The 27,060-nt window shown below is 44.5% G+C and overlaps 1 protein-coding gene across 1 annotated transcript; it reads left to right on the forward strand.

Moving 5' to 3' along the window:
* Positions 1-27,060, forward strand: LOC141051371 (glutathione S-transferase kappa 1-like). Its single transcript, XM_073548309.1, has 8 exons — positions 1-130; positions 2,590-2,671; positions 4,304-4,432; positions 5,693-5,793; positions 6,993-7,028; positions 9,892-10,008; positions 25,386-25,479; positions 26,862-27,060. Exons 1-8 carry the CDS (start codon positions 62-64, stop codon positions 26,903-26,905), a joined length of 672 nt encoding a protein of 223 aa, XP_073404410.1. The 5' UTR covers positions 1-61; the 3' UTR covers positions 26,906-27,060.

Consider the following 27,060-nt stretch of genomic DNA (forward strand, 5'->3'; position numbering starts at 1 on the left):
CAAATAGGAGGGAGGAATCTGATCTCTTCCCACAATGCTCCCTGCAGTGTAAGCAGCAGACATGTCTAAGAGGAAGGTGCTGGAGCTGTTCTATGATGTGGTCTCCCCCTATTCCTGGCTGGGCTTCGAGGTGAGAGGTTTTGTGTTTTTGCACTATTCTGTACATTACAGGTGCGTGAACGTCTCAGTGTAATCGGTTTTGTCGTTTCTAATCTGATGATTACCCTTTCTGATAATATTGCTTTATATTGCGGTGTTATTTTTCTGCATTATTGATTTTGTGCATATTGAACCCGTCAACTTCTCTAGGAGCCTACAAAAAAATATGTGCAAAGAACCCAAAATTAATAAAAGGTAAAGCTATTGAAAATAGAAAAAAAACTTTGTAAAATCTGATTACAAAGTTGGAGACCAGCAGGGGGCACCACAGGACGAGAAAGTGGTAAGAGCAAACTACAAAAACCACATGACATGAAGCAATACATAACAATAAAGTTATTAAATCGATATGGGCCGGAGTATCGGTGTAAAGTCAGCACAGTGGACATAGTATTAATCTGGAACAATGCGGTATGGAAGATAAATCAAAGTAAATACATTTGTGTTCTAAATCATTCTGACATTGTGCCAATCTGTAATGACACTGCCAGAAAACCCGAGGGAATTCAGTACACGAGGCCGAAGTTCGTTTCTTATTAGTCAGTTTCTAATTCGGCAATTTTTTCTTTTCTGTTTTTTTTTTTATAGGTTTAACAGCAAAAAATAAGCATCACAATAATAACATACAAGGCAGCGAGGTGCCCTGATGTGCATACACTTAAAAACAGCTACAAAAACTATAAAACTGGCACAAAAATGGCACCAAAGGGCGTTAGTGAAAGGGATAAATGACTTTGAGCCACTGATATCACACTGCAGACATATAGAACAGGGAGCCCCACATCAAAACCAGGTCCTTCCGGCATGGCCGTAATGGGTTCTGGGCATCAGGACTGGCATCAAAGTGGGCACCTCGCACCTGACGAATAAGAACCAACTTCAGCCTCGTATTCAGTGCAGTTAATAAACTTAAAGGGGTTTTCTGGGTCTTTAACAGTGATGGCTGATCCTTAGGAGAGCATGTCAATGTCTGATTGGTGGAGGTGCGAGATCCGGCAACTCTGCTGATCAGCTATTCCCAGAGTCGGCGGCCAGAACAACCACATTTGCGAAACTGCACAGCCCGTTCAATTGTATAATGGTCGCGGCCAGGCACTGCACATCTTCCCTGGGTCAGATTAATAGGGGCCGGATGTGCAGTACCCGTCTGCGGCCACTTTTCTGTTGTCAGAGGTTTGCTGTGCAGCTCTGTGGCAGTTCCGGACGCCAACGACAGCGGTAACAGCCGATCAGCAGAGGTGCCGGATCTCACATCTCCAGCAATCAGACATTGACGACCTTTCCTGAAGATCAACCATCAATGTTAAAAGTTCCAGACAACCCCTTTTAATACAAATGAGGAGAGTGAACTCTGAATGAGTTAAACATTATCCCCTGCGGATGTGGTGCCAGGCATCGCAACACGTTTTGGCGCACTGCCTTCGTCTGAAAAGGAATTTGGCCTTTTAGAACGACCAAGACCCTTTATGACCTTCAAACCAACAAAAGAATGGCTTCACTGGAAGAAGATCAAAGTTTTGGAAAGGCCCAGCCATAGACCTGAATCTATTTGAAAGTCTGTGCCTTTACCTTAAGAGGGTGCTGTACACAGGAGGAGATGCCCTCTCAGTCTGACAGATCTGGAGCTACTGCAAGGAAGAGCAGGCCAGGATTGTCAATTCCAGATGTGTCGTGCAGGTAGGCTCCTATCCAGGAACACTGAGCATGGTCATAAATTCAAAGGGAACCTCAGAGTATTAGTTCAATGGTGTGCATATTTATGCAACCATATTATTTTAGTTCTTTATTTGTCTTTTTCCACTTTAAAAGATTGTAGGTTTTCTTTTTTTTTGCAATGGATTTGTACAGATTATGGGAGACATTAAAGGTGGAAAAAGTTCTGAAAATATTCTTGGTATGATTTGTTTTACATAACAAAAATCTGGCATTTTAATGGGAGTGTAAACTTTTATTACAGATCCCATTGGTATGATCCACTTTAAGGCTATGTGCGCACGTTGCTTATTTGCTTGCAGAAATTTCTGCATCTCTTGGCAGAAAAACGCATACTCTCTTTTTTTACACTTTTTTCCCTGTGCGTTCAATGGGTCAAAAACGCACAAAGAATTGACCTGCTGCAAAAAATAAAAGGCTGCAAATACGGATGGAAATTTACCGATCATGTGCACAACACTTCAAGATTGTCATTGAATTACCTTGCTTTAGCATTCCATTGCGTTTTTGGACCATTTACGTGCGTAAAAAAATCCGCAGCGAAAACGCATCATGTGCACATAGCCTTACCACTCATTAATGTACCCTTAGTGTTTCTGACGCTCACAATCATATCTGGCCTATGATTTGCACAAATGATACATGGCATGGCAGCTCCAGGACTAGGAGTTAACACTTCTATACTAAATTCAGTTTTTTTTTATTTTTACGTTTCAGATACTGTTACGATATAAGAACATATGGAACGTAGACATTCATTTATGCCCTGGGTACCTTGCAGGAGTAATGAATACAACTGGTACGTAGCACTAGATCGGCAGCTTGTTCGTACAAACACAAATGAATGGGATGACCTGGAAATATCAAGCTGATCCGAACCTGCAATGTATGGTGGGCCCGAAAGTCCTAAGGATAGTCCATCAATGTTTTGGTCACATCAGTATTCTGTGGCTGCCGGACTGGAGCCCTGAGATCGGCCTCTTAACTGCTGCAATCCACAGTGTCTCTTCTGATATGAAAATGTCACCCTGTAACGATATTGTTGCGCTGTGCCTACAAATCTGAGAAGTCACTGGGGATCGGCAGTCAGGAGACGAGTCACAAGGTTCCCGTCCGGCGGCCTCGGACTACCCACGTATCCACTGGGCGAGGGTCCTGCGAATGTTTCTGCCACTTGATTTGACAGTTCGCATCTGTAAGCCCAAGGTCAGCAAGCTGGAAGGGAGTCAGTGGGTGAATTATGTTACACCTAGTCTTGTGCAAACATAGCGGAAGAGAACAGGGTCTGTAGTGCCCCCTATTGGAGGGCGCAAATCTACAAGTCAACATCGACCCTTAAAAAAGACTTATCTAGACTTCTATATGGGTATACAACAAATTTAAATCTTCTCCAAAATGGAAAAAAAATAAAGAACATGCGAGCGCCAGTTACAGTACAGGTTACCCTACAGCAGGACGTCTCATGAGACATATGAAGGGGATGTAGGGGTCTCAACAACTGTGGTCAAAAGAAATGCTAAAAAGTAAAAATACTCCAAGTTACATTTTACTTTTCTCCTGAACTTGGTGTAACATTAAAATATTAGCTCATAATTAGTCAATAATGTTGCAGCCATATAAAAAGCTGTGCAGTTTATAATCAGTAAAAAATATAGGTCAATATTGACTTAAGAGATAGAGACCATTTGTGCTTCCTCTATGCAGAGGCTCTTTGCTTATTTTATTTCCCAGGGAGCATTGCCTGGTTTATTAGTCACCCTACGCCAGCTCAGTGGTCTTATTAAAGGGAACCAGATTTTTTTGCTACCTAATCTGAGAGCAGCATAATATAGAGACGGAGACCCTGATTCCAGCAATGTGTCACTTACTGGGCTACATAGTGTAGTGTTGAGATCTCCTGCTGATAAAGCAGTGATTTTATCACTAAAGAGCTAGTAAATCTGCTGCCAAGTAGTCCTCCATATTCATGAGCTCTGCATAACCCCCAGCCCCAACACTTGGTTGGCAGATTTCTGCCTATGCCCAGTGTGCACAGAAATCTGCCATTCAGAGGTGTCGGTGGGGTTATACGGAGCTCAGTATTGAGCTGAAGTAGAGAAAACAATGCTATTTTCAAAATGAACGCCATGAGCTCGGTAAGTGATACATCGCTGGAATCAGGGTCTCTGCCCCTACATTATGCTGCTCTCAGATGGTGTAGCAAAAAACTTATGCCAGATTCTCTTTAAGCACAATCGTACCCGTAAGTTCCTTTGTAACAGTCCTATCATTAATTCTTGTAAGGTGATTACACGCGCGTCCTGGTGCCGAGTTGCTGCATAGTTCAGATTTTCCTCGAAATTAAAATACACTCTAAAATGTGTCAATTTCACAGTATAGCAGATCCAATGATGTTACAGTATCAGAAATGACCCTTATTTATTATCCATAGGTAACTCGCCCCCTGCCCTGGTTCCAAAGAGAGGCGCCTACATGGCCAAAGACCTGAGAAGGCTGAATGAGTTTTATCAGGTTCCGTTACGAAGACCAAGTGATGTCTTTAATGTTATGTTTAACAAAGGTTAGTATTTGCTCTGCCAGAGAAGTAATGGGAGGGTAGGATGGCCGGGTGGTGCAAACATATACCGTACTTATATCCTATGTATCATGTAACCATCACCTTTCCTGGGTGAGGAATGTTATAAGTGCGGCGTCAGGAGCGTGTGAACCCTATACAGACCAAGGACCCCTGCTTGGCAGCGATGTTCCCTAATAGCAGTGGCCTCTTTCAGCAGGATAATGCTTTTACCAGCAAAACACAAAACAATGACCCACCTGCTATATACATAAGCTTTATTGAACCAATAATTAAAAAGGAGGGGCTTTTATAATGTACCAAAATACAGGGGGAGCTACCGATGTGAGAAGCAGGGGTAGTGGCCCTTACTGAGACCTAGTGGTTACCCTAGAAGAAGAAAACACCACCACTTCTTTATTCTTTACAGGGTTTATTACGGTGTCGTTGAGCGGGGGCGCCACTTCGCCTTTTAGGCTGGAGTCACACACAACGATTAAAAAAATCGGTCCAATTTTTACGGTATGAAATCGCACAAAGGTTTCTTGTCCAGGGATCCGTCTGTCCTCCGAATTTCCGGCGATGAACCGATTTTATTCACATCTAAGCATCCAATTGACATCCAATGCCAATGCCTGATGCTCTTTCCTGTTGACCTGGAGAAGTCTTGCGATTTTATCGCAAGTCACACTTGTGGTCCGTTTGTAATCCGATTTTTAATCGCACCCATAGACTTGTATTGGTGAGTCCGATCCGAAAATCAGTGACAATCGCAGCATGCTGCTATTGTCTTGGTCCAAGGAAACGTTCCGAAAAAAAATCGGATGATGGGAGCAGCACCATAGAATAACATTGGGACGACTGCAATGCGATTTTTTTATCGCATTGCATTCATCCGATTTTTTCGCTAGTGTGACTCCGGCCTTAGAGTGCCAACCTCCGCGGCAAGGTAGCGCAACCACTAGGCCGCAATTAGAGCCAGTAACTTTTTCTCACATTGTTCGCTCCCCCCCTGCTTTTTGTACATTATAACAGCCCCCCCCCCTTTTAAATTATTGGTTCAGTAAGGCTTATGTATATACTGTAGTTAGGTGGGTCTTTGTTTTGTGTCTTGCTGAGTTTTTGGGCCTGCTAAGGTTTATTGTTTTTTTGTTTATTGCCTTTACCACTCTGCAAACGGTTTGGGGAACCTGTCAAAGAGCCAAAGAATAAATGTTACTCCGTTTTTTGCACAGTTCAAGTCTTTGAATTATTTGGACTTTACAGGGAGCCTTTCAGCCATGCGCTTTGTGACCACTGTTCAGATGTCACATCCAGAGTTTCTTGAGGAGGTCTCCAGGAATTTGTGGCTGCGGATCTGGTCTGAGGTTGGTGTTACTTTTTGTGCTGTAATATTCTCCCCATTAGCTGTTGATTACTTTACTTTTGGTTCCATTATATTACTCAGTAAAAGACAAGAACAAAAATCTAGTTATTTATTCTTCTACTGTGGGGTAAAGTACATTTACATTTTCTGCATGAGGAGATTGTTCGACATTGTGGTGTAGTTAACATGTCGTGATTTAGGTTAGATAATGATTCATCTGTATCAACTCCACACCTTGACATTAAAATTGCAACACCAAGAAGAAATTATTAAATCACAGGATCGATAGACATGTCACTGATATGCAAATGATGAAAAATTGTTAACTTGTTGGTCTAAACCATGTCCCGCAGCGTCTCCGGACTTGTCTCCCATTGAGCACATCTGCCACGTCATTGGTTAACAATTACACAGGTTGCTGCCAGCAGCGGATCTTGATGATTTGCCCAAGTGACAGAACATTCCTTAGACAACCAATAATAACCTAATTGATAGCAGCTAATGCGAGTAAGTGCGGGGATTTTTGTGCATGGCACTGATACTTCATTTTGACTAAATTGAGATGTTTTGAAAAATGTGTTCATTTTTTTCATGATTTGCATATCCATCCCGTGATTTCCAGAATTCCATTACTTTTCTTTCTTAGAGTGCAGTTTCATTGTTGAAAAGTCTATAGAAACTTCTTTTTTTTAGAATTTTTCTTTGAACAGTCTGAAAATGAAGCATCTGTTTTTGATCCATTTGCATGCATTACATTTTCTTAAAGGACTTTTTTCCATTCTAAAACTACAAGATTGTAGTCATTTTGTGACTGCAGGCTCATGAATCCTCACATCACATGCACAGCGCACTGTGAGAATTCTCCAGTGTCAGCGCCAGGAACAGCAGTCATGTCATCCCAAGTATGCGATATGCACATATTGCGACTAGACTGTTTCCGCCATGTTCAATCCAAGTGTAATGAGCAAAGCTTCCACATCTAGTCAGAATGTGGCTGGAGGTTTGCATAGCGCATACTTGGGGTCACATGACTACTGTTCCTGGCGCTGACACTGGAGAATTCCATGGGGCGCAGTGCACACCATATGAGGATTCAAGAGTCTGCAGAAATTGTAGCTTAAGACCGGACAACAGTTTTATAATTATGGTCTCTTGTGAATTTTTTGATCTCTCTGTTTCACCTGTGATTTCTTCTTCCAGGATGAAGACATTACAGAACCAGAGAGCATACTTCAGGTAAAAAAAAAAAAAGAAACATATCACTGAAAGAAAAAAAATCAGCCATACTTGCAATACGATGTCCAGACAGAAATGCACAAACAGGATTCAGTGGGTCCCCCATGATAAAGGCGGGGGGCATCACAGGTGCAGAATACTGAAAACAACCATTACTAACCCACCAAACATCCGTGGGATGGCTGCCTAGTATTTCTAATTGCACACAGTTCTGCAAAGACTAAGTCCTTTTTTCAGTGAATTGTTTTGAATTTAGTGTAATTACTCGCAAGATAATGAGGACCCTTGACGCGGGTTGCGAGCTTGTGTATTTTGGCCAAAATATTGACCAATACCTCAGGTATTATATACATCTTCTTTGCATTTTTTTTTTGCAGTGTGTAGGTCGAATCTGATGTGGGGTGTCTGGCCTGTGGCTACACATATGGTATTAGCAGCCCACCTGATGTAATAGGAGGGGTATTGGTAATGGGCTGTTATATGGACAGAGGTGCATCTCACGCAAAGGTGTAAATGGCTCCCTGTGCAGACATATGTGCAATTAGAATACTAAAAAGCCACACTTCGGATGTTTGGTCAGTTAGTAAGTGGTTATTTTCAGTATTTTGCACCTGTGCTACCCCCGCATTTATCATGGGGGACCTGCTGTATCGTCTTTGTGCGTTTGTATCTGGACATGGTATCGCAAGCACGGCTGATTTTGCTCTTTTGGTGATGTTTTTTATTTATTCTTTTTTACATTTTTTTTTTTCAGTTCAGGTAAAAAAAAACTTTACGAAATTGGGACATAGCTCTGTACAACGACCGACTTCTATGGAGTGCTATTATAGTTCCATATGTCTGATTTCATACAAAAGGAAACAGAACTTTTTCCGCTACCCTAAAAGGGTTGTCCTATAAATATTTGTCACCTATTAACAGGAGATGAGGAGTGATAAATGTCTGATCGCTAGAGTCTAACCACTGAGAATCCCAACAGTCATGACAGTGGGGGTTCCAAAGTCCCCTGAATAAAACATTAGTGAGCATGCCTGCCCTTGGTCTGATCCACCATCTCTGGTGGGAAGTGAAAGGAGTAGGGGTCCCACAGTGCGCCCTATTGCTCCATTCACATAGGAGTGTTCCTGTCCTTTGTTATTGGGATCAGTTGTAGTATTACATTTGCTGTATCTCTTATCTCGTGGACAGATGATAAATGTTTATGGGATAATTGCTGTAAAAAAAAGGTATCAAGGCTTTCTGACATGTAGAGGTGCACAAAGTGTCCACAAATATGGCATACAGTAGCATAAATGTTTGGCCTGAAGTTGAAATCTAGTTGTTTAATTGCATACCTTTCTTAGTATTTTTATTTACTCATCTTGTACTGATGTTTGCCGGATTGTTTTTTCACTATTTACACCAAAAGAAAATGTAAAATATTTAGCTTGGAAAGTGTATGTGATTTCAGACCACAATCTGATGTCATCCAAGTGCGATCGGATGTTTACCACGGAATCCCAAAACATGAATTGGAGAGTGCCATCTGATTCTCGGAGGCAAATTTGTGCATGCTGCGATTCCAATCGGACATGTGTACAGCCCCATAGAACAAAATGGGGACGAGTGCTATCTGTCAAAATGATGGCTAGCACTCATCTGATTTATATGGTCATGTACACGAACCCTTAATTGACCATCAATAGTATAGAAGACCTTTCACCGAATCTTTCTTGTTGAACTGGATTCACATTAATAAGTAATAAGTGCTGCAGAGCAGAATAGAAAGTTTTTGGTTTGTTTACATTTTTCATCTGCATTGCGGAGATATTAGTGATCAAAGTGTTTGGCACCAAAACTGTTACTTTTTTTAAGTGGGCGTTACCAGAGAGATTTCACTGAGGGCGTGTACTTCATCTTTTTGTTGCTGGCTAATCATAAGCAGCCAGCAACACACACTGATGAGAGAAGAGTACACTTCCACAAAAGCAATGACAATCAGTCTGCTCTACTCTCTGCAGAGTGATGACACATGTTGGAGCCCAGCAGAGCTGTGAAAGGTCGTTCTTTAACTTAAAGGGAACCTGACACCAGTTTTGTGACATAGCAGCTAAAAGTATCATCTTACTCAGTGTCTGCACTGCATTCCCTAAATCCTTATATAACCCCTTGACTGTCCTTATGTACTCCCGAAAACCTTTTTTAATTTCTCCCGCACTGTATGGTAATCTCAGTCCGGTCCAATGGGTGTGGTTTTGGGCCTCTGCATCCCTCCTCCCAGCTTCTGTTCGCCATCCTCCTGACATTGATAAAGATCCCCATCGTTAAAGGTCATATCGCGCCTGCGCAGAAATATCGTGTTTTGCGCCTGTGCAGTATGCTTGGCCCAACTGCGGGCAAAGCCGAAAAACAGAAGTCTGCATGCGCTGGCAAACGTACCAGGCGCCATATGTCACACGGCGAGGTGGATGACACAAGACGCGTCATCCACAAAGTAGGACAGCGAGCAACAGCCCATGGGAGGGATTAAGAGGCCTGAAACAGCGCCCATCGGACCGGATTGAGAAAATTACAATACATCGCGGGAGAAAGTAAAAAGGGTTTTCGGGAGTATACAAGACGAGTCAGGGGGTTATATAAGGATTTAGGGAATGCAGTACAGACGCTGAATAAGGTGATTTTTTTAGCTGCTATGTCACAAAAACTGTTGACAGGCTCCCTGTAATAACCCCTTTTCACATCTTGTGGCTGATGTATTTCATACCTTTATGTGACCATCTAGACTTCTGTTTGGTCAGTCATTATCAGACCCTTTGACTACCTAATATACAGTATAGATCCTTTTTCATAATAATAATAATAATTTGTTTCTAACCTTGTTTAGGCTGCTAAGAAAGCTGGGATGCCCGAAGACCTGGCTAAAAGATTACTGACGACAGTCACTTCACCAGAAGTCAAAAACAAGCTCAAAGAAACAACAGAAAAAGCTTTGGCATATGGGGTAAGTAGAATAATAAGAGTCATCAATGGTGTTCTCTCCCTATTCCCTCTGGGAACCACATGCATGTCTCTGGCTGCATTCTCACATAAATAGATGTACCATAAAGGGCTTGTCGAATCTGGCAATTTATCACCTTCATGACCTTAGACGTATCCATATGTCATGGAAGGGAAGGACTTCTCGACCTATGACATATGGATACGTCATGGTGCTTTTGCGCACTGAGTATTCAGCTAACATCATAGCAGACACCCAGCTCTGACTGCCAGGAGCGGTGCCCACACCACTCTCGACAATTTAACCCCCTAAATGCTGCGATTAATAACAATCACAGCATTTAGAGGGAATTGGGAGGACGGGAGCACCCTCTCCTCTCCGATCGGTGCCACCACAACGTCAACGCGAAGGCCTGATTGTTGCCATAGTGACTCAAGGTCGTCATCACGACATCTGGGTAACCAGGCTCTAGCAGCGTGTTAGATCATTGTCAGAGCATAGTCTAAGAAGCTTGTGTGTGAGCAGACTGACAGATTATAAAGCATGGATAGCAATGCTGTATACCAGCGACCAGACTGCTAAAAGTGAAAGTTCCATAGAGAAAAAAATCACAAAACAATATATATATATATATATATATATATATAGTGGGGCAAAAAAGTATTTAGTCAGTCAGCAATAGTGCAAGTTCCACCACTTAAAAAGATGAGAGGCGTCTGTAATTTACATCATAGGTAGACCTCAACTATGGGAGACAAACTGAGAAAAAAAAATCCAGAAAATCACATTGTCTGTTTTTTTTTCATTTTATTTGCATATTATGGTGGAAAATAAGTATTTGGTCAGAAACAAAATTTCATCTCAATACTTTGTGATATATCCTTTGTTGGCAATGACAGAGGTCAAACGTTTTCTGTAAGTCTTCACAAGGTTGCCATACACTGTTGTTGGTATGTTGGCCCATTCCTCCATGCAGATCTCCTCTAGAGCAGTGATGTTTTTGGCTTTTCGCTTGGCAACACGGACTTTCAACTCCCTCCAAAGGTTTTCTATAGGGTTAAGATCTGGAGACTGGCTAGGCCACTCCAGGACCTTGAAATGCTTCTTACGAAGCCACTCCTTCGTTGCCCTGGCGGTGTGCTTTGGATCATTGTCATGTTGAAAGACCCAGCCACGTTTCATCATCAATGCCCTTGCTGATGGACGGAGGTTTGCACTCAAAATCTCACGATACGTGGCCCCATTCATTCTTTCATGTACCCGGATCAGTCGTCCTGGCCCCTTTGCAGAGAAACAGCCCCAAAGCATGATGTTTCCACCACCATGCTTTACAGTAGGTATGGTGTTTGATGGATGCAACTCAGTATTCTTTTTCCTCCAAACACGACAAGTTGTGTTTCTACCAAACAGTTCCAATTTGGTTTCATCAGACCATAGGACATTCTCCCAAAACTCCTCTGGATCATCCAAATGCTCTCTAGCAAACTTCCGATGGGCCCGGACATGTACAGGCTTAAGCAGTGGGACACGTCTGGCACTGCAGGATCTGAGTCCATGGTGGCGTAGTGTGTTACTTATGGTAGGCCTTGTTACATTGGTCCCAGCTCTCTGCAGTTCATTCACTAGGTCCCCCCGCGTGGTTCTGGGATTTTTGCTCACCGTTCTTGTGATCATTCTGACCCCACGGGGTGGGATTTTGCGTGGAGCACCAGATCGAGGGAGATTATAAGTGGTCTTGTATGTCTTCCATTTTCTAATTATTGCTCCCACAGTTGATTTCTTCACTCCAAGCTGGTTGGCTATTGCAGATTCAGTCTTCCCAGCCTGGTGCAGGGCTACAATTTTGTTTCTGGTGTCCTTTGACAGCTCTTTGGTCTTCACCATAGTGGAGTTTGGAGTCAGACTGTTTGAGGGTGTGCACAGGTGTCTTTTTATACTGATAACAAGTTTAAACAGGTGCCATTACTACAGGTAATGAGTGGAGGAAAGAGGAGACTCTTAAAGAAGAAGTTACAGGTCTGTGAGAGCCAGAAATCTTGATTGCTTGTTTCTGACCAAATACTTATTTTCCACCATAATATGCAAATAAAATGAAAAAAAAACAGACAATGTGATTTTCTGGATTTTTTTTTCTCAGTTTGTCTCCCATAGTTGAGGTCTACCTATGATGTAAATTACAGACGCCTCTCATCTTTTTAAGTGGTGGAACTTGCACTATTGCTGACTGACTAAATACTTTTTTGCCCCACTGTATATATATTCAAACAATGTAAAAAACATATAGCCCGCTCACCATAAAGGAGTTCCTCTTAATGCAATAGTCGGTGTTCAACTTATATTCTGCACGGATCCAGGCAGGGAGTATGCCCCAACAAATAGAAATATAAGAGAATTGGGATCCAGCAAAAAGATGAAAGTTCACCAGAATTATAAAATCTTCTTCTTTATTAATCCATCAAATCATATAAAAAATATATGTTTCAGCACTATGTGCCTTCTTCACGGTCCTCAACCGTGAAGAAGGCACATAGTGCTGAAACATGTAGTCCCTTGCTGGAATGTTACCAATTGATTGGAGTTCCTCATATATTTTTTATATGATTTGATGGATTAATAAAGAAGAAGATTTTATAATTCTGGTGAACTTTCATCTTTTTGCTGGATCCCAATTCTCATATATATTTATATATATATATATTTTATATATATATATATATATATATATATATATATATATATATATATATATATATATATATATATATATATATATATATATATACACACACACACATACAGTTGTGCTCAAAAGTTTACGTACCCCAGCAGAAATTTTGCTTTCTTGGCCTTTTTTCAGAGAATATGAATGGATAACACCAAAACTTTTTCTCCACTCATGGTTAGTGGTGAAGCCATTTATTGTGAAAATAATGTGTTTTCTCTTTTTAAATTATAATGACAAAACATCCAAATGACCCTGATCAAAAGTTCACATACCCCATTTCTTAATACCGTGTATTGCCCCCTCTAATATCAATAACAGCTTGAAGTCTTTTGTGGTAGTTGTGGATGAGTTCTTTATTTTCTCAGATAGTACAGCTGCCCACTCTTCTTGGCAAAAAGCCTCCAGTTCCTGTAAATTCCTGGGCTGTCCAGCATGAACTGCGCACTTGAGATCTCCCCAGAGTGGCTCAATGATATTGAGGTCAGGAGACTGAGATGGTCACTCCAGAACCTTCACTTTGTTCTCCTGTAGCCAATGACAGGTCGACTTGGCCTTGTGTTTTGAATCGTTGTCATGTTGGAACATCCATGTACGTCCCATGCACAGCTTCTCGGCTGATGTTTGCAAACTTACCTCCAGTATTTGCTGATTACTTGCTGCATTCATCTTTCCTTCAACCTAAGACAAAGTTTCCTGTGCCGTTGTAGCTCACACATCCCCACAACATCAGCGATCCACCTCCTTCTTTAAATTAGGAATGGTGTTTATTTCATCATAGGCCTTGGTTGTAGCCAAAAAGTTAAATTTTGGTCTCATCACTCCAAATTACCTTGAAACAGCCACACCGCTAGTTTTCAGAGAGTCATGTATTTCAGCTGATGTTGTTTGTGGTTTTTCTTTGCATCCCAAACAATTTTCCTGGCAGTTGTGGTCGAAATTTTTGTTGGTGTAGCTGACCATGGTTTTGTTTTTACAGAGCCCCTGATTTTCCATTTGTTATTCCCAGTTTGAATCCTGCTGACTGGCATTATCAGTTACTTGGATATATTTTTGTATCACTTTCCTGTTTTATACAGTTCAACTACATTTTCCCGTAGATCCATTGACAATTCTTTTGTTTTCCCCATGACTCACAACCCAGAAACCTCAGTGGCTGGATGAAAGATGCAAGTCTGTCTGGATCCCAGAAACTCACACAGCTTTATGCACACACTGATAACAAGCAAACAGGTCACAGGTGAGGATGTGTTACCTTTAGTAGCCATTCAAACCCATTTGTGTCAACTTCTGTGCATGTTATCAAGCCAAAATCAACAAGGTATGTCAACTTTGGATCAGGGTCATTTGGATGTTTGGGTTGTCATTATGATTTAATCCCTTAGTGACGGAGCCAATTTGCAGCTTAATGACCAGGCCAATTTTTACAATTCTAACCATTGTCACTTTATGAAGTTATAACTCTGGAATGCTTTAACGGATCCCACTGATTCTGAGACTGTTTTTTCATGACATATTGTGTGGCGCCCCTGAGGCTCAGTTGCCACAGAGGTACTGCACCTTCTCCTGAGGTGTAGTGCCCCACCATCCAGGTAAGGTGGGAACTCCTTTCCACACTCCAACACTCTCATCCCACACGACAGGGTAGTTCAGCACAACCACATTGAGGTCTCTCCTCCTAGACATTAGGAGTGCCTTGGTGGTTCCCTGCTTGGAACACTGGATGTGCTGAGAGGTGGGTGAAGTTGAGATCCATATAAAAGGTTGGGAAGGTTTAGAATTACAGGATCAGTCTGGGAGGTCAGTCTGACGGGAGGTCAGGCGAGAGAAGGACAGTCAGTCAGGACGGGTCCGAGGAGAAGGAGTGCTGCAGCTGCCTCAGTGATCTGAGCCAGCTGGCACGGGAAAGGAACAGAAGGAGAAATACGTAGAACTGCAACCTAAGCTTCCATAAGAGAGAGAAAGAACAGTGCAGAACGAAGGAGTAGGAGAACAGAGAGGAGACGTGGGTTGGAAGAGGAACCCTGCCTATAGGTTCTCAGCGCAAGGCCGGGGCCCGGTCCCCGAGGTTGTATGGACACTTATGGTTCTGCAGCAGACACCGGTGGAGTAGTTGACTGTAAATGCACTACTCCCATCTAAGACTTGGGGCACAACAAGAACTGAATAGAGAGCCAGGACTCCGGAGAAGGGAGTCCCCGAGAGAGGTTACAGCTGTCTGCCATACGAGTAGAGTTGTTAGGAACATCTGACAGGAGGGACTTCAGAGTACCACGGTACTGGAGCTCTTCACACCTTTAGGCGCATTAGAGGAGTCGTTCAGGAAAGGTACATGTTGGTGGAGTGTTGGAGAGGAGAATCCTGACTTGCCCGGGAGGTTGATTGAGTCTCTGCCCGGAGGACACGGCACGGAGGCAGGCACCAGTGTGTATCATAGACTGTGAGTAAAGCTTTGGTACTGCAAGCCCTGGTGTCTTCCATTCATTTGTGCGCTAACACCGTCAGCACCGCTACATCTGAGTACCAGCATTCCTCACACCGCCTGCGCCTATCCTCATCTATCGCAATTACACTGCCCTGGGGTTACAGCTTCACCTGTGGAGAGCTAAACCATCTTTGCAGCAACACACCATCAGTGTCACGGGGGCTTAGTTCAACTAAGGCTGAAATAACCGGGGCCCCTGTGGTGTCCCTTTACTAGGGGAAACCCTGTCTGACCCTCAACCCAGGGTTTTTGCTGAAGGTGCAAATGCCTGAGCCTCCGACCTTTCCTTATCTCCTGCTCAGCCCTGCACTTAACCCTCCACCCAGTGAGAAGTCACCACCAAAGCTCCCACACAAATAATGACAGACAGGGAGAACTTAAACTGCACTGCGCCGCACACACACAGGAATAAACAGTAATGTGAACAGGGCACAACTAAACACAAATATGGGAAGGAGAAAGGATAACGACGGATCATACGACACCAGATATGAATCTCTCTCTCTTGAACACCTCCACTCCAGACCGGAACCACTTGGTATGAAACACAAGCTATAATCGGCGACGCCCATAGGCCAGCATGACTATTTAAAGACCGTGGGCGTGACTAACCATCCAACCTGGTATCCAGCAGGATTAACCCCCGAGAGCCTGAAGATCAGGCCGGCGCCACTGAGGCTATAGTGGCTGGAGGTGGAACTACCTCTGCCTGCCGGATGCTGTGGTGTGAACAGCGTCCGACATGACAGTACCCCGTCTTCTACGAGGGACCCCAGGGCCCTCAAGACTCATAGGACCCGGCTTGTCCGGATGACGACGGTGAAAAGAACTGACCAGCCGATCCGCATGTATGTCTGAGGCTGGAACCCAAGACCTCTCCTCTGGACCATACCCCCGCCAGTGCACCAAATACTGAAGAGTACGGCGTACTACTCGAGAGTCCACTACCTTGGCGACCTCGAACTCTAACTCGCCATCCACCATGACTGGAGGTGGCATCGGCGTCGTGTCCACCAAGCCTACCACCTTTTTCAATAAAGCCCTGTGAAACACGTTGTGTATCTTGTACACCGCGGGAAGTTCCAACCGATAAGCTACTGGGTTAATGATGGCAGAAATCCTAAAAGGCCCAATAAACCTTGGACCCAGTTTTAAAGAAGGGATTTAGAGTTTTATGTTCTTCGTAGCTAACCACACCCATTCACCCACACACAGGTCCGGACCTGGCACGCGTCTACTGTCAGCCACCCGTTTGTACCTGGCACTCATGCTCAACAAACGCTGTTTCACCCGCCTCCAGACTGATGACAATTGGGCTCCTAGCTGATCCTCCTCTGGGACACCCCCGGAGTCACCCTGACGTAAGGTACAAAACTGAGGATGTTGACCGTACACACAAAAGAATGGAGACTCTCCTGATGACTCTTGGCGGTGATTATTTAATGCGAATTCGGCCAGAGGAAGGAAAGTAGACCACTCCTCCTGGTTGTCGGACACAAAGCATCGTAAATACTGTTCTAGATTTTGGTTCATGCGCTCAGTTTGTCCATTAGACTGTGGATGAAACGCCGATGAATGTGACAACTTGATCCCCAACCTTGAGCAAAAAGCTTTCCAAAACCTCGCCACAAATTGCGTACCCCTATCAGATACTATGTCAGACGGTACTCCGTGGAGTCTGACCACCTCCTTCACAAATACCTGAGCCAACGTCTTAGCATTGGGCAAAGAGGACAACGCCACAAAATGCGCCATCTTTGAAAAACGGTCAACCACCACCAGGATGACCGTGTTCCCTGCCGAGGCTGGCAAGTCAGTGATAAAATCCATGGAGATTTCTGTCCATGGCCTATTGGGTACCCCCAGAGGCTGTAGCGTGCCAGCAGGACGGGTTCGGGGTGACTTAGCCCTAGCGCACGTGATGCAAGCTGCCACGTACGAGACCACGTCCTGACGGATTTTGGGCCACCAGAAACGACGCGATACCAGCTCTAAGGTGCCCTTCACCCCTGGGTGACCAGCCAGTACCGAATCGTGGTGTTCCTTCAACACCTTAGGCCGAAGATGCAGGGGTACAAATGATTTGTTGGCGGGAAGTCCTGGTGGTACCTCCTCTTGGGCCTCGGCAATCTCCGCCTCTACCTCAGTCGTGAGAGCCGAGACCACTACCCCTTTCTGGAGGATGGGTACCGGCTCTTCCCGAGGTTCTCCCCCCGGAAAACACCTAGACAAAGCATCCGCCTTGGTGTTTTTAGCCCCGGGACGGTACGTCACAAGAAAATTGAAACGAGTAAAAAACAATGCCCAGCGAGCCTGCCTAGGAGACAGACGCTTGGCCGACTCCAGGTAGAGCAGATTCTTATGGTCGGTGATAACTGTGACCTGGTGAGCCGCCCCCTCCAAGAAGTGTCGCCATTCCTCAAAAGCCAGTTTGATGGCCAACAACTCCCTGTTGCCGATATCATAATTCCGTTCGGCCGGCGACAACTTCTTGGAGAAGTAGGCGCATGGATGCATCTCGCTCAAGGACGAGCCTTGAGACAGTACTGCCCCCACTCCCACCTCCGACGCATCAACCTCTACCACAAAAGGTTTAGACACGTCTGGTTGCACCAGAATGGGGGCTGAAGCAAAACTATTCTTCAGACGCACAAATGCACGTATAGCCACCTCAGGCCAGTTCGCCAGATCGGCACCCTTTTTTGTCATGTCCGTGAGCGGTTTGGCGACAGTCGAAAAGTGTTTTATAAATTTCCTATAATAATTCGCAAACCCAAGGAACCGCTGGAGTGCTTTCAGACTCTCCGGCCTCTCCCATTGCAACACCGCTTGCACCTTAGCGGTGTCCATTTTAAAACCAGCTGCGGACACAATATATCCCAAAAAGGGCAACTCCTGGACAAAAAATAAACATTTTTCCAGCTTAGCATAGAGCTGGTTCTCCCGGAGCAACTGTAACACCTGCCTAACATGCTGCAAATGAGTGTCCCGATCGCTAGAATAAATGAGGATATCATCCAGGTATACAATCACAAATCTCCCCAGGACATGAGCAAAGACATCATTAATAAAATGTTGGAAAACGGCAGGCGCGGTGGTCAACCCAAACGGCATAACCAGACTCTCAAAATGACCCTCAGGAGTGTTAAATGCCGTCTTCCACTCATCCCCCTGACGGACCCTTATGAGGTTATACGCCCCCCTGAGGTCCAGCTTGGAAAACCATTTTGCCCCCGCTACCTGGTTGAACAAATCCGGGATCAACGGCATTGGGTAGGGATCACGGATAGTAATCTGGTTTAACTCTCGGAAATCCAGACACGGGCGTAACCCCCCCATCTTTCTTCTTAATGAAGAAAAACCCCGCGGCTACAGGCGAGGACGAAGGCCGGATGTGACCTTTGCTCAGACTCTCCGCGATGTAGTCTTTTTGAGCTGGGAGATTACGGAGGACCCTACATGTAACCGACTCAGAGTGTAGGACCCCAATGTGGAGTTTCACCTCTGCCACAAACTCAGTAATCTCCCCTTGAGGGAGGGGAACAGCATTAATGGTCACCACCTGTATGGGGTGAGGAAGTTTTTCAATCCTAAACCCGGCGGTGTGTGCAAACTCCTCATCTATGAGATTGGTGGCGGAACCGCTATCCACAAACACTGATATAGGTAGCTCTCTGCCGGCGACAATAACCTTGGCAGGGAGCATACATTGAGATACCATCATGGAGGATATGCATACGCTCAGTTGGGTCTCCTCCATACCCTCTGAGCTTAACAGTTTTCCGCCGGTGTGACCCTCTTAGGTAGTACCGGGCAAACGTTAACATAATGACCTCCTTTACCACAGTAGAAACATGCTCCGGACTTCCGGACTCCCGGAGCGCGAGGCTGAACCTGTGCCACGCCAGCAATCTGCATAGGTTCAGGGGACTCATCTACTTCAACCACACCTGCACCTCTGTTTTCCCCCAGAGGTAGCATCTCCTGTGCCCCCTGACGAAAACGGCGATCAATACGTATCACCAAACTCATGGCAGACTCCAATGATGCCGGAGTCTCATACATCAGGAGGGCTTGTTTCACCCTCCCTGATACCCCATGAATAAACTGGCTCCGCAGTGCTGGGTCATTCCACTGTGTGTCTACAGCCCAGCGGCGAAATTCCGAACAATAGTCTTCTGCCAAGCGCTCCCCCTGGCGGAGGGCGCGGATTTTAGATTCCGCTAGAGCCAGTCGGTCAGGGTAATCGTAAATGAGCCCGAGGGCAGAAAAAACATTATCGACCGAATGAAATGTAGCAGAGTCAGGTGGTAAGGAAAATGCCCATGCTTGGGGGTCACCACTCAGTAATGACAACACCAGCCCTACTCGCTGGGCCTCATTACCTGAGGATATTGGCCGCATGCGGAAGTATAATTTGCAGGCCTCCCGAAATACGACAAATTTGCTGCGATCGCCTGAAAATCGTTCTGGCAGCGGAAACTTCGGCTCTGCACCGATACCTGCAGATGCCGTTTGCACCTTTGCTACTACCAGGCCCTGCTGCTGAACTGCCCCATTCAACTCGGAGACCTGTATGGACAGCGCCGCCAACTGGCGGGTTATGGAATCTAATGGATCCATGGACTCCTGAAAAAATGTGGGCCGATTATAATGTCACGGGGGCTTAGTTCAACTAAGGCTGAAATAACAGCCCCTGTTAAAAGGGCCCCTGTGGTGTCCCTTTACTAGAGGAAACCCTGTCTGACCCTCAACCCAGGGTTTTTGCTGAAGGTGCAAATGCCTGAGCCTCCAACCTTTCCTTATCTCCTGCTCAGCCCTGCACTTAACCCTCCACCCTCCACCCAGTGAGAAGTCACCACCAAAGCTCCCACACAAATAATGACAGACAGGGAGAACTTAAACTGCACTGCGCCGCACACACACAGGAATAAACAGTAATGTGAACAGGGCACAACTAAACACAAATATGGGAAGGAGAAAGGATAACGACGGATCATACGACACCAGATATGAATCTCTCTCTCTTGAACACCTCCACTCCAGACCGGAACCACTTGGTATGAAACACAAGCTATAATCGGCGACGCCCATAGGCCAGCATGACTATTTAAAGACCGTGGGCGTGACTAACCATCCAACCTGGTCTCCAGCAGGATTAACCCCCGAGAGCCTGAAGATCAGGCCGGCGCCACTGAGGCTATAGTGGCTGGAGGTGGAACTACCTCTGCCTGCCGGATGCTGTGGTGTGAACAGCGTCCGACATGACAATCAGTCCCAGAGGATCTTCACGCAGCGTTGGCTTAACATCTTGCTTGCCAAAACACCACAGGTGGCGTCACGAACTATCACATAAACTATATTACAAACCACCATTGATTTGGGTGCCCAGGGCCACGGACCAGGTCCCTGCCGCTGTGACACCTTTCCCCTTGACACCAGGGCTGTGGAGTCGGTAAGCCAAACCTGCGACTCCGACTCCTCAATTTCCCTTACTCCGACTCCAACTCCGACTCCACGACTCCGACTCCGACTCCCACACATATTGCTTATATTTAAGTGAAAAATTTATTGTAGTACAATGTGAACCTCAGACATTTAATCATTTTTATGATCCAATAATCAAGATATTTAGATAGAACAGAATATATATTGGTGTACTACCTGGTTTTCATTCTTTTTGGTACAGATACGATATGGATAGACAGATATGGATAAATGGATAGATAGAGCAGATTTCTAATCTGCTTTTGCTATTGAGAACATTATCTATGAGCTCAAAAACCTTTCAGGTGATGCAGTTTTTTAAAAAGATGATCAACTTTTGCAGCTGAAAAACGTATCCTCAAAAAACACAGGAAAAACGCTGTGTGTGAATGTAGCCTTAGATCAGGAATATAACAGCCATTTATAGGACATTTCATAACTTTCCCAAACTCCTATGAATAAATATTCAGCACATCCTGCATTGAATTACTGTACCCAATTTATTATATATTTTAGGAGTCGGAGTCGGTCCATTTTATACCGACTCCAACTCCGACTCCACCAAAATGAGCACCGACTCCGACTCCACGACTCCGACTCCACAGCCCTGCTTGACACCGGCCCGGTACCGAGTGCCCCACAGCCCTGGGAGGGCGACCCAATTGTACTTCTTGTTAGTGGTAAAATTTCTTTGATATGACTTGTGTTTATTTATGAAAAAAAAACGAAAATATGGCGAAAATTTTTTAAAATTTAGCAGTTTTCAAACTTTTTATTTTTATGCCCTTAAATCAGAGAGATATGTCACACAAAATACACTGTGGACGCTCTCTGGCCTATGATCCAGCGGTGTCCGTCTTTTTAGGCGTGCATAAAAACGCGATAGATCACAGTTTTGTGCACCTCTGAAAAGGACAACGCTGAAAAGAGGCCAGACAGTCCAGAGTACCTCTGCTGCCTCATTATAATGAATGAATCCCTCGGGGATTTCATCTGAAACACGTCACTCGGAGATTTAGGCTGGTTTCACATTTGCGTCTGTTTGCGCAGCGTTTCATCCGCATGCGTCATGTTTCCCTATCTTTAACATGGTGTACGCAGGGGTATGCGTTTGCATCAGTTCACATGCGTCTGCGTACGCATGCGTCGTTTTTCGGTGTGCGGCGGGGTCCGGCGAATGCATCATGTTGGATTTTTGGAAGCGGCAAAAATCCGTCAAATATGCGCAGTCATGCGCATGCGGATGAGTGCGTCAAATAAATGCATTACTGTTTATGGGAATGCATGCGTACACAAGGACATGCGTACGCATGGTTCGAAACGCATGCGTTTTTTACATAATCATGTCTGGGAAATGAGACACGCCCATTGGGTGTAGCTTATGTCAAGGAAATTCTCCGAACGCATGCACTGAAAAAACGCAAATGAATGCAAAAAGCGCATGTAAATGCAGCGTTTTTTCCCCATCATGCGTAAGCTGATACAGATAAACGCGGCAAAAGCATGCGTTTTGACATGCGTTTGCCCATGCAGATGAAACGCTACGCATACAAATGCTAATATGAACCTAGCCTTACATAGGAAACCCCAAAGTAAGCGTTCAGCATATAGCGCCAGATAAATGTGTTCCCAAATGTAAAATGTTCCCAACAAAAGCTTTAGTTGAATCCGCAAAAAATCAAGTTCCCACTCAGGTCCTTCATCTGTTAACGGAAATATAGAGTCTCCCACATTACGTAGCACAAAGGCTCTGGACAAGCAAATTGGCTCTTCGCCTCCAAAAAGAAATTCAGGAAATTCTACTCTCCCAAATTCAGATGCCCCCCTCCCTTCTGAGCCCCGGTGTGCCTAAACCACATTTAGCGTCCACATGTTTGGCATTTCTTTAGCGATCAGAGCTAGCCTTATTTGGGTGCATGTCTCCAGAAGCAAAAGCTGGGCATAACGTACTGGTCTCTACAATGGCAGATTTGAAATTTTCAGTCAACAGCATCCATTGCTGCTTGTTTCTTGAAAACACCCAAGGAGTCAAAATCGTCACTACACATGTTGATAAATTCCAAAAATGGTATAATTTCCAAAATGGGGTCACTTGAGGGGGGGGGGGATTCTGCTCTTCTAGCACATAGGGGTTTTGTATGTGGAGTCCACAAACTATTGTAGGAAAATCTGTTCTCCAGGAGTCAAATAACCCTCCGTCCCTCCCAAGTCTCGCCATGTGGTTATGCAATATTCTACAGTCACAAGAGTATTTCCACATTCAGCAGAAATTGTGTGACAAAAATATCTATTTTTTATTTCACAGTTCAACGTAGTAAAATTCTATGAAACACCTGGTTGTTCAAGGTGCTCACCACACGTCTAGATAGATTCCCTGTGGGCTCTAGTTTCCAAAAAGAGGTCACTTTTTTGAGGACGTTTCCATTGCTTAGGCACATTGGGTTTTCCTGAGCATGCTCGGGTGGTCTCCGAGTATTTTGACGGGCTCGGACGATTTAGTTTTCGGTGTCTCAGCTGCATGATTTGCGAGTTGTAGACAAGCTGAATACATGTGGGAATTCCCTAACAAACAGGCATTCCACACCTCTTCAAGCTGTCTACAAGGCAAAAATCATGCAGCTGAGACGACGCTCATCACTAGTGCTCTTCAAACGCGACATGGCGTCCTCTAATGATTCCAGACAATTTTGAGCTCGAAAAGTCAAATTGCACTTCTTTCGGTCCAAGCCCTGCCGTACACCCAAACAGTAGTTTTCGTCCACATATGGGGAATCTGCATACTCAGGAGAAATTGCCCAAAAATTTGTATGGGGCTGTTTTCTCCTGTAACTCTTGCGAAAATAAAAAAAAAATTGATGCTAAAAACATTTTTGTGGGAAAAAAAATATATTTTTGTAATTTTCACTGCTTTATTTTTAGCACCTGGGGATTCAAATTGTTCACCAGACATCCAGATAAATTCCGTGAGGGGTCTCTTTTCCAAAATGGGCTGACTTGTGGTGAACTTCCATTGTTTAGGCACATCAAAGGCTCACCAAACGCAACCTGGCGTCTGCTAATGACGCCAATTTTACACTCCAAAATTCCAATGACGCTTCTTCTCTTTTGAGCCCTGCCATGCTCCCAGACAGTAGTTTTCCAACACATATGGGGTACTCAGGAAACAATGCACAGCAAATTTTATGGTGCACTCCTGTTATCCTTGTGAAAATGCATAATTTTCAGCTTAAGTGAATATTTGTGAAAAAAAAAGTTAAATCTTTCATTTTTTTTTCCTTCCACGTTGCTTCAGTTCCTGTGAAGCCTTTGAAGGGTTAATACATTTTTTTTTTTTTGGATGTGCTTTTGAGGATTTTTGATGGGTTCAGTTTTTATAATTGTCACTTTTGGGTGTTTTCTGTCATGTGGGCCTTCTCAAAGTCACTTCAAATGTGATGTGGTCCCTAAAAAAATGATTTTGTAATTTTTGTTAGAAAAATGAGAAATCGCTGGTCAACTTTTAACCCTTCTAACTTCCTTTAAAAAAAAGTTTTAAAATTGTACTGATGTGCAGTAGCAGTGTGGCAAATGTTATTTATTAACTATTTTGTGTGACATAACTCTCTCGTGTCATATCGAACAGATTTTACCACTAACATGAAGTACAATGTGTCATGAAAAAGAGGCAGTCTCGGAATCAGTGGGATCCATTGAAGCGTTCCAGAGTTATTACTACATAAAGTGACAGTGGTCAGAATTGTATAATTTGGCCTGGTCAGGAAGATGAAAACAGCCTTGGAGGGTGAGAGGGTTAAGGTACTGTCACACTTAGCGATGTACCAGCGATCCCGACCAGCGATATGACGCGGTCAGGATCGCTGGTACATCGCTAAGTGGTCGCTAGTGAGCTGCCACACAGGCAGATCTCACTAGTGACATCGCTGGGGTCGTGGGTCGTTACTTACCTGTCACACTAGGCGATCCTGCGTCCTCCCGCCCGGCTCAACGCTCGTCTCTCCACACGAAGCTGACGACGAGAAACAGTCCTGGACGTTCTCGCGCGATCAGCGATAACCAGCGGGGGAGCGGGTCGTAGAAAAGTATCACACACAGCGATATCGCTAGCAATATCGCTATAACGTCACAAGTTATAGCGATATTGCTAGTGATATCACTTAGTGTGACAGTACCTTTAGGCTGAGTGCAGACGTACTTTTTGGCCCTGCGGATTTTTCCGCGCAGAATGGAAGAAATGCGCAGGTCAAATGACCTGCATTTTTCCTGCGGATTTCTTCCATTTTTCATGCGGTTTTTGTGCGGTTTTCCATCGCGCTTTTCCCCCTGCGGATTTGGTGACAGGGGAGATGGAAAACCGCACAAAAGAAGTAACATGCTGCGGATTTTGTACCGCGGGAAAACCGCGCGGAAAAATCCGCAGCATCTGCACAGCGTTTTTTTTTTTTTTTAGATTGATTTTAAGGCTACTGTACATCACAATGCAGAAATGCAACGTTTCTGCGCGGTAAAATCCGCTGCGGATCCGCTGCAAATCTGCATCGTGTGCACACAGCCTTACTCTTTGAAAAAACTGCAAGGACATCTTAGAAAAAAAAAAAAACCCTCTCATACCATGGGGATTTTGAGCTTGCTTTGACTTGTCCTCCTGTGGTTGATTTACCGTACTTCTTTTTTTTCGTTGCTGTGCAGGTTTTCGGAATGCCTTCCATAGTAGCTCATATAGATGGAAAGCCGGAGTTGTTTTTTGGATCCGATCGGTTTGAACTTTTAGCTCATCAGCTGGGTGAGTATATCAGTGTAGATAAGGTTTTATAGTGAATGTGTAATTTAATTAAATATACTGTACACTTATGTGGTGCGATAGCCGACTGGTCTCCTGCATGTCTGATTATTGCACTTTTACTTGTGGGATACTTTACACACAGCGAGATCGTTAGCAAGATCGCTGAAACGTCACAGGTTTTGTGACGCAACATCATTGGTGTCCTGCTGGCCAGCATGTATCGCTGTATTTGACGCCATAACAACGACGATGACCTTGTTGGCGACTCAGAAGCACGCCTATCAAGGTCTGAGTCATCAGAATAGCTGCTGTGTGACAAGGTCCCAACGACCGCCGAGGTCATTATACGGATCGCCGTATCGTTGCTGCGTTGTTGAGTAGATCTGCCTGTTTGACAGCTTACTAGCGACCATGTAGCGACGTACCAGCGATCCTTACCAGGTTGTATCATTGTCGGGATCGCTGGAGCGTCGCTATGTGTAACGGTATGTGTTACTTTATATTTTCGAATGTGTAATCAGTAAAAACTGTAGACAAAGGCACAACTTCTTTCATTGTAAATAACAATAAAAAACACTCTTGATTCAGTTTGCATAAGAGCTTAAAAGGATTATCCAGCACCTCTCACTTCTGACTAAAGAAGCACTTCCATCAAAATTTGTATCCTCTTAAAGGGGTTGTCTAGTCCAAATCCTTAAGTCTGCAGTCACTGTGTGTGGCTGCAGACTTATGAATTCCCCCAGCGCGCGCACTGTGCACTGCGGGGATTCATCGGTTTGTGAGCCGGGACTGGAGAGTATGTATGTGTTATAAGGGTACGTTTACACGTACCGTAATCGCAGCGCTTTGGACAGAGCGGAGAACTCGCTCCGCCCAAAGCCCCACCCCCTTCTGTCTGCGCCGTGATTCCAGATGTGCTCATTGAACACATCCGGAATCGCTGCATCGTATACATAGAGTAGGTGGTTTACCTTGCGGAGACTGAGCATCTCCGCAAGGTAAACCGACATGCTGCTTTCTAAAAAGACACGCCGCGTGTCCTGTCACCCGCATATTCGGACGCATAGTGGAGACGGAATTTCATAAAGTCCCCTCCTCTATGCTGTAACATCTTGCCGCTGCGGATTAAACGCTGTGCAGCGTTCAATCCGCAGGAAATCCTGAATGTTTCTGCTACATGGAAACTCACCCTCATTACTCCCGGCCAGTGGGTGCAGCCTCGCCCCATACACTTGTCAGGAATGAGACCGAGCGCACTGGCCGGTCGCGTGATATTATATAGCATCTGAATACTTTCTGTACCCACTGCGTATATATTTTTTGTGACGCTTTGTGAACATACCCTAATACTGAAAACACATTTCTTCTGTCCTATCTTGCAGGTGAAAAATGGCTGGGACCTGTGCCACAAAAATCAAGGCTGTGACAACCTTGTCAGAAACAGATTACTAAAGCAGGAGTTATTAATTGAACTCGTACATAAACAGCATCCCTAGAGGTTATGACAGTGCTGGGCCATTATAAACTGATAATAGTCACTGTTTCTGCCTTATTTAATAAAGTCTGTCTAAATGTTTGTAA

The sequence above is a fragment of the Dendrobates tinctorius genome, unplaced genomic scaffold (genome assembly GCF_039654945.1).
Source record: "Dendrobates tinctorius isolate UK_male_01 unplaced genomic scaffold, ASM3965494v1 ptg000156l, whole genome shotgun sequence".
In the NCBI taxonomy this organism is placed as follows: Eukaryota; Metazoa; Chordata; class Amphibia; order Anura; family Dendrobatidae; genus Dendrobates; species Dendrobates tinctorius.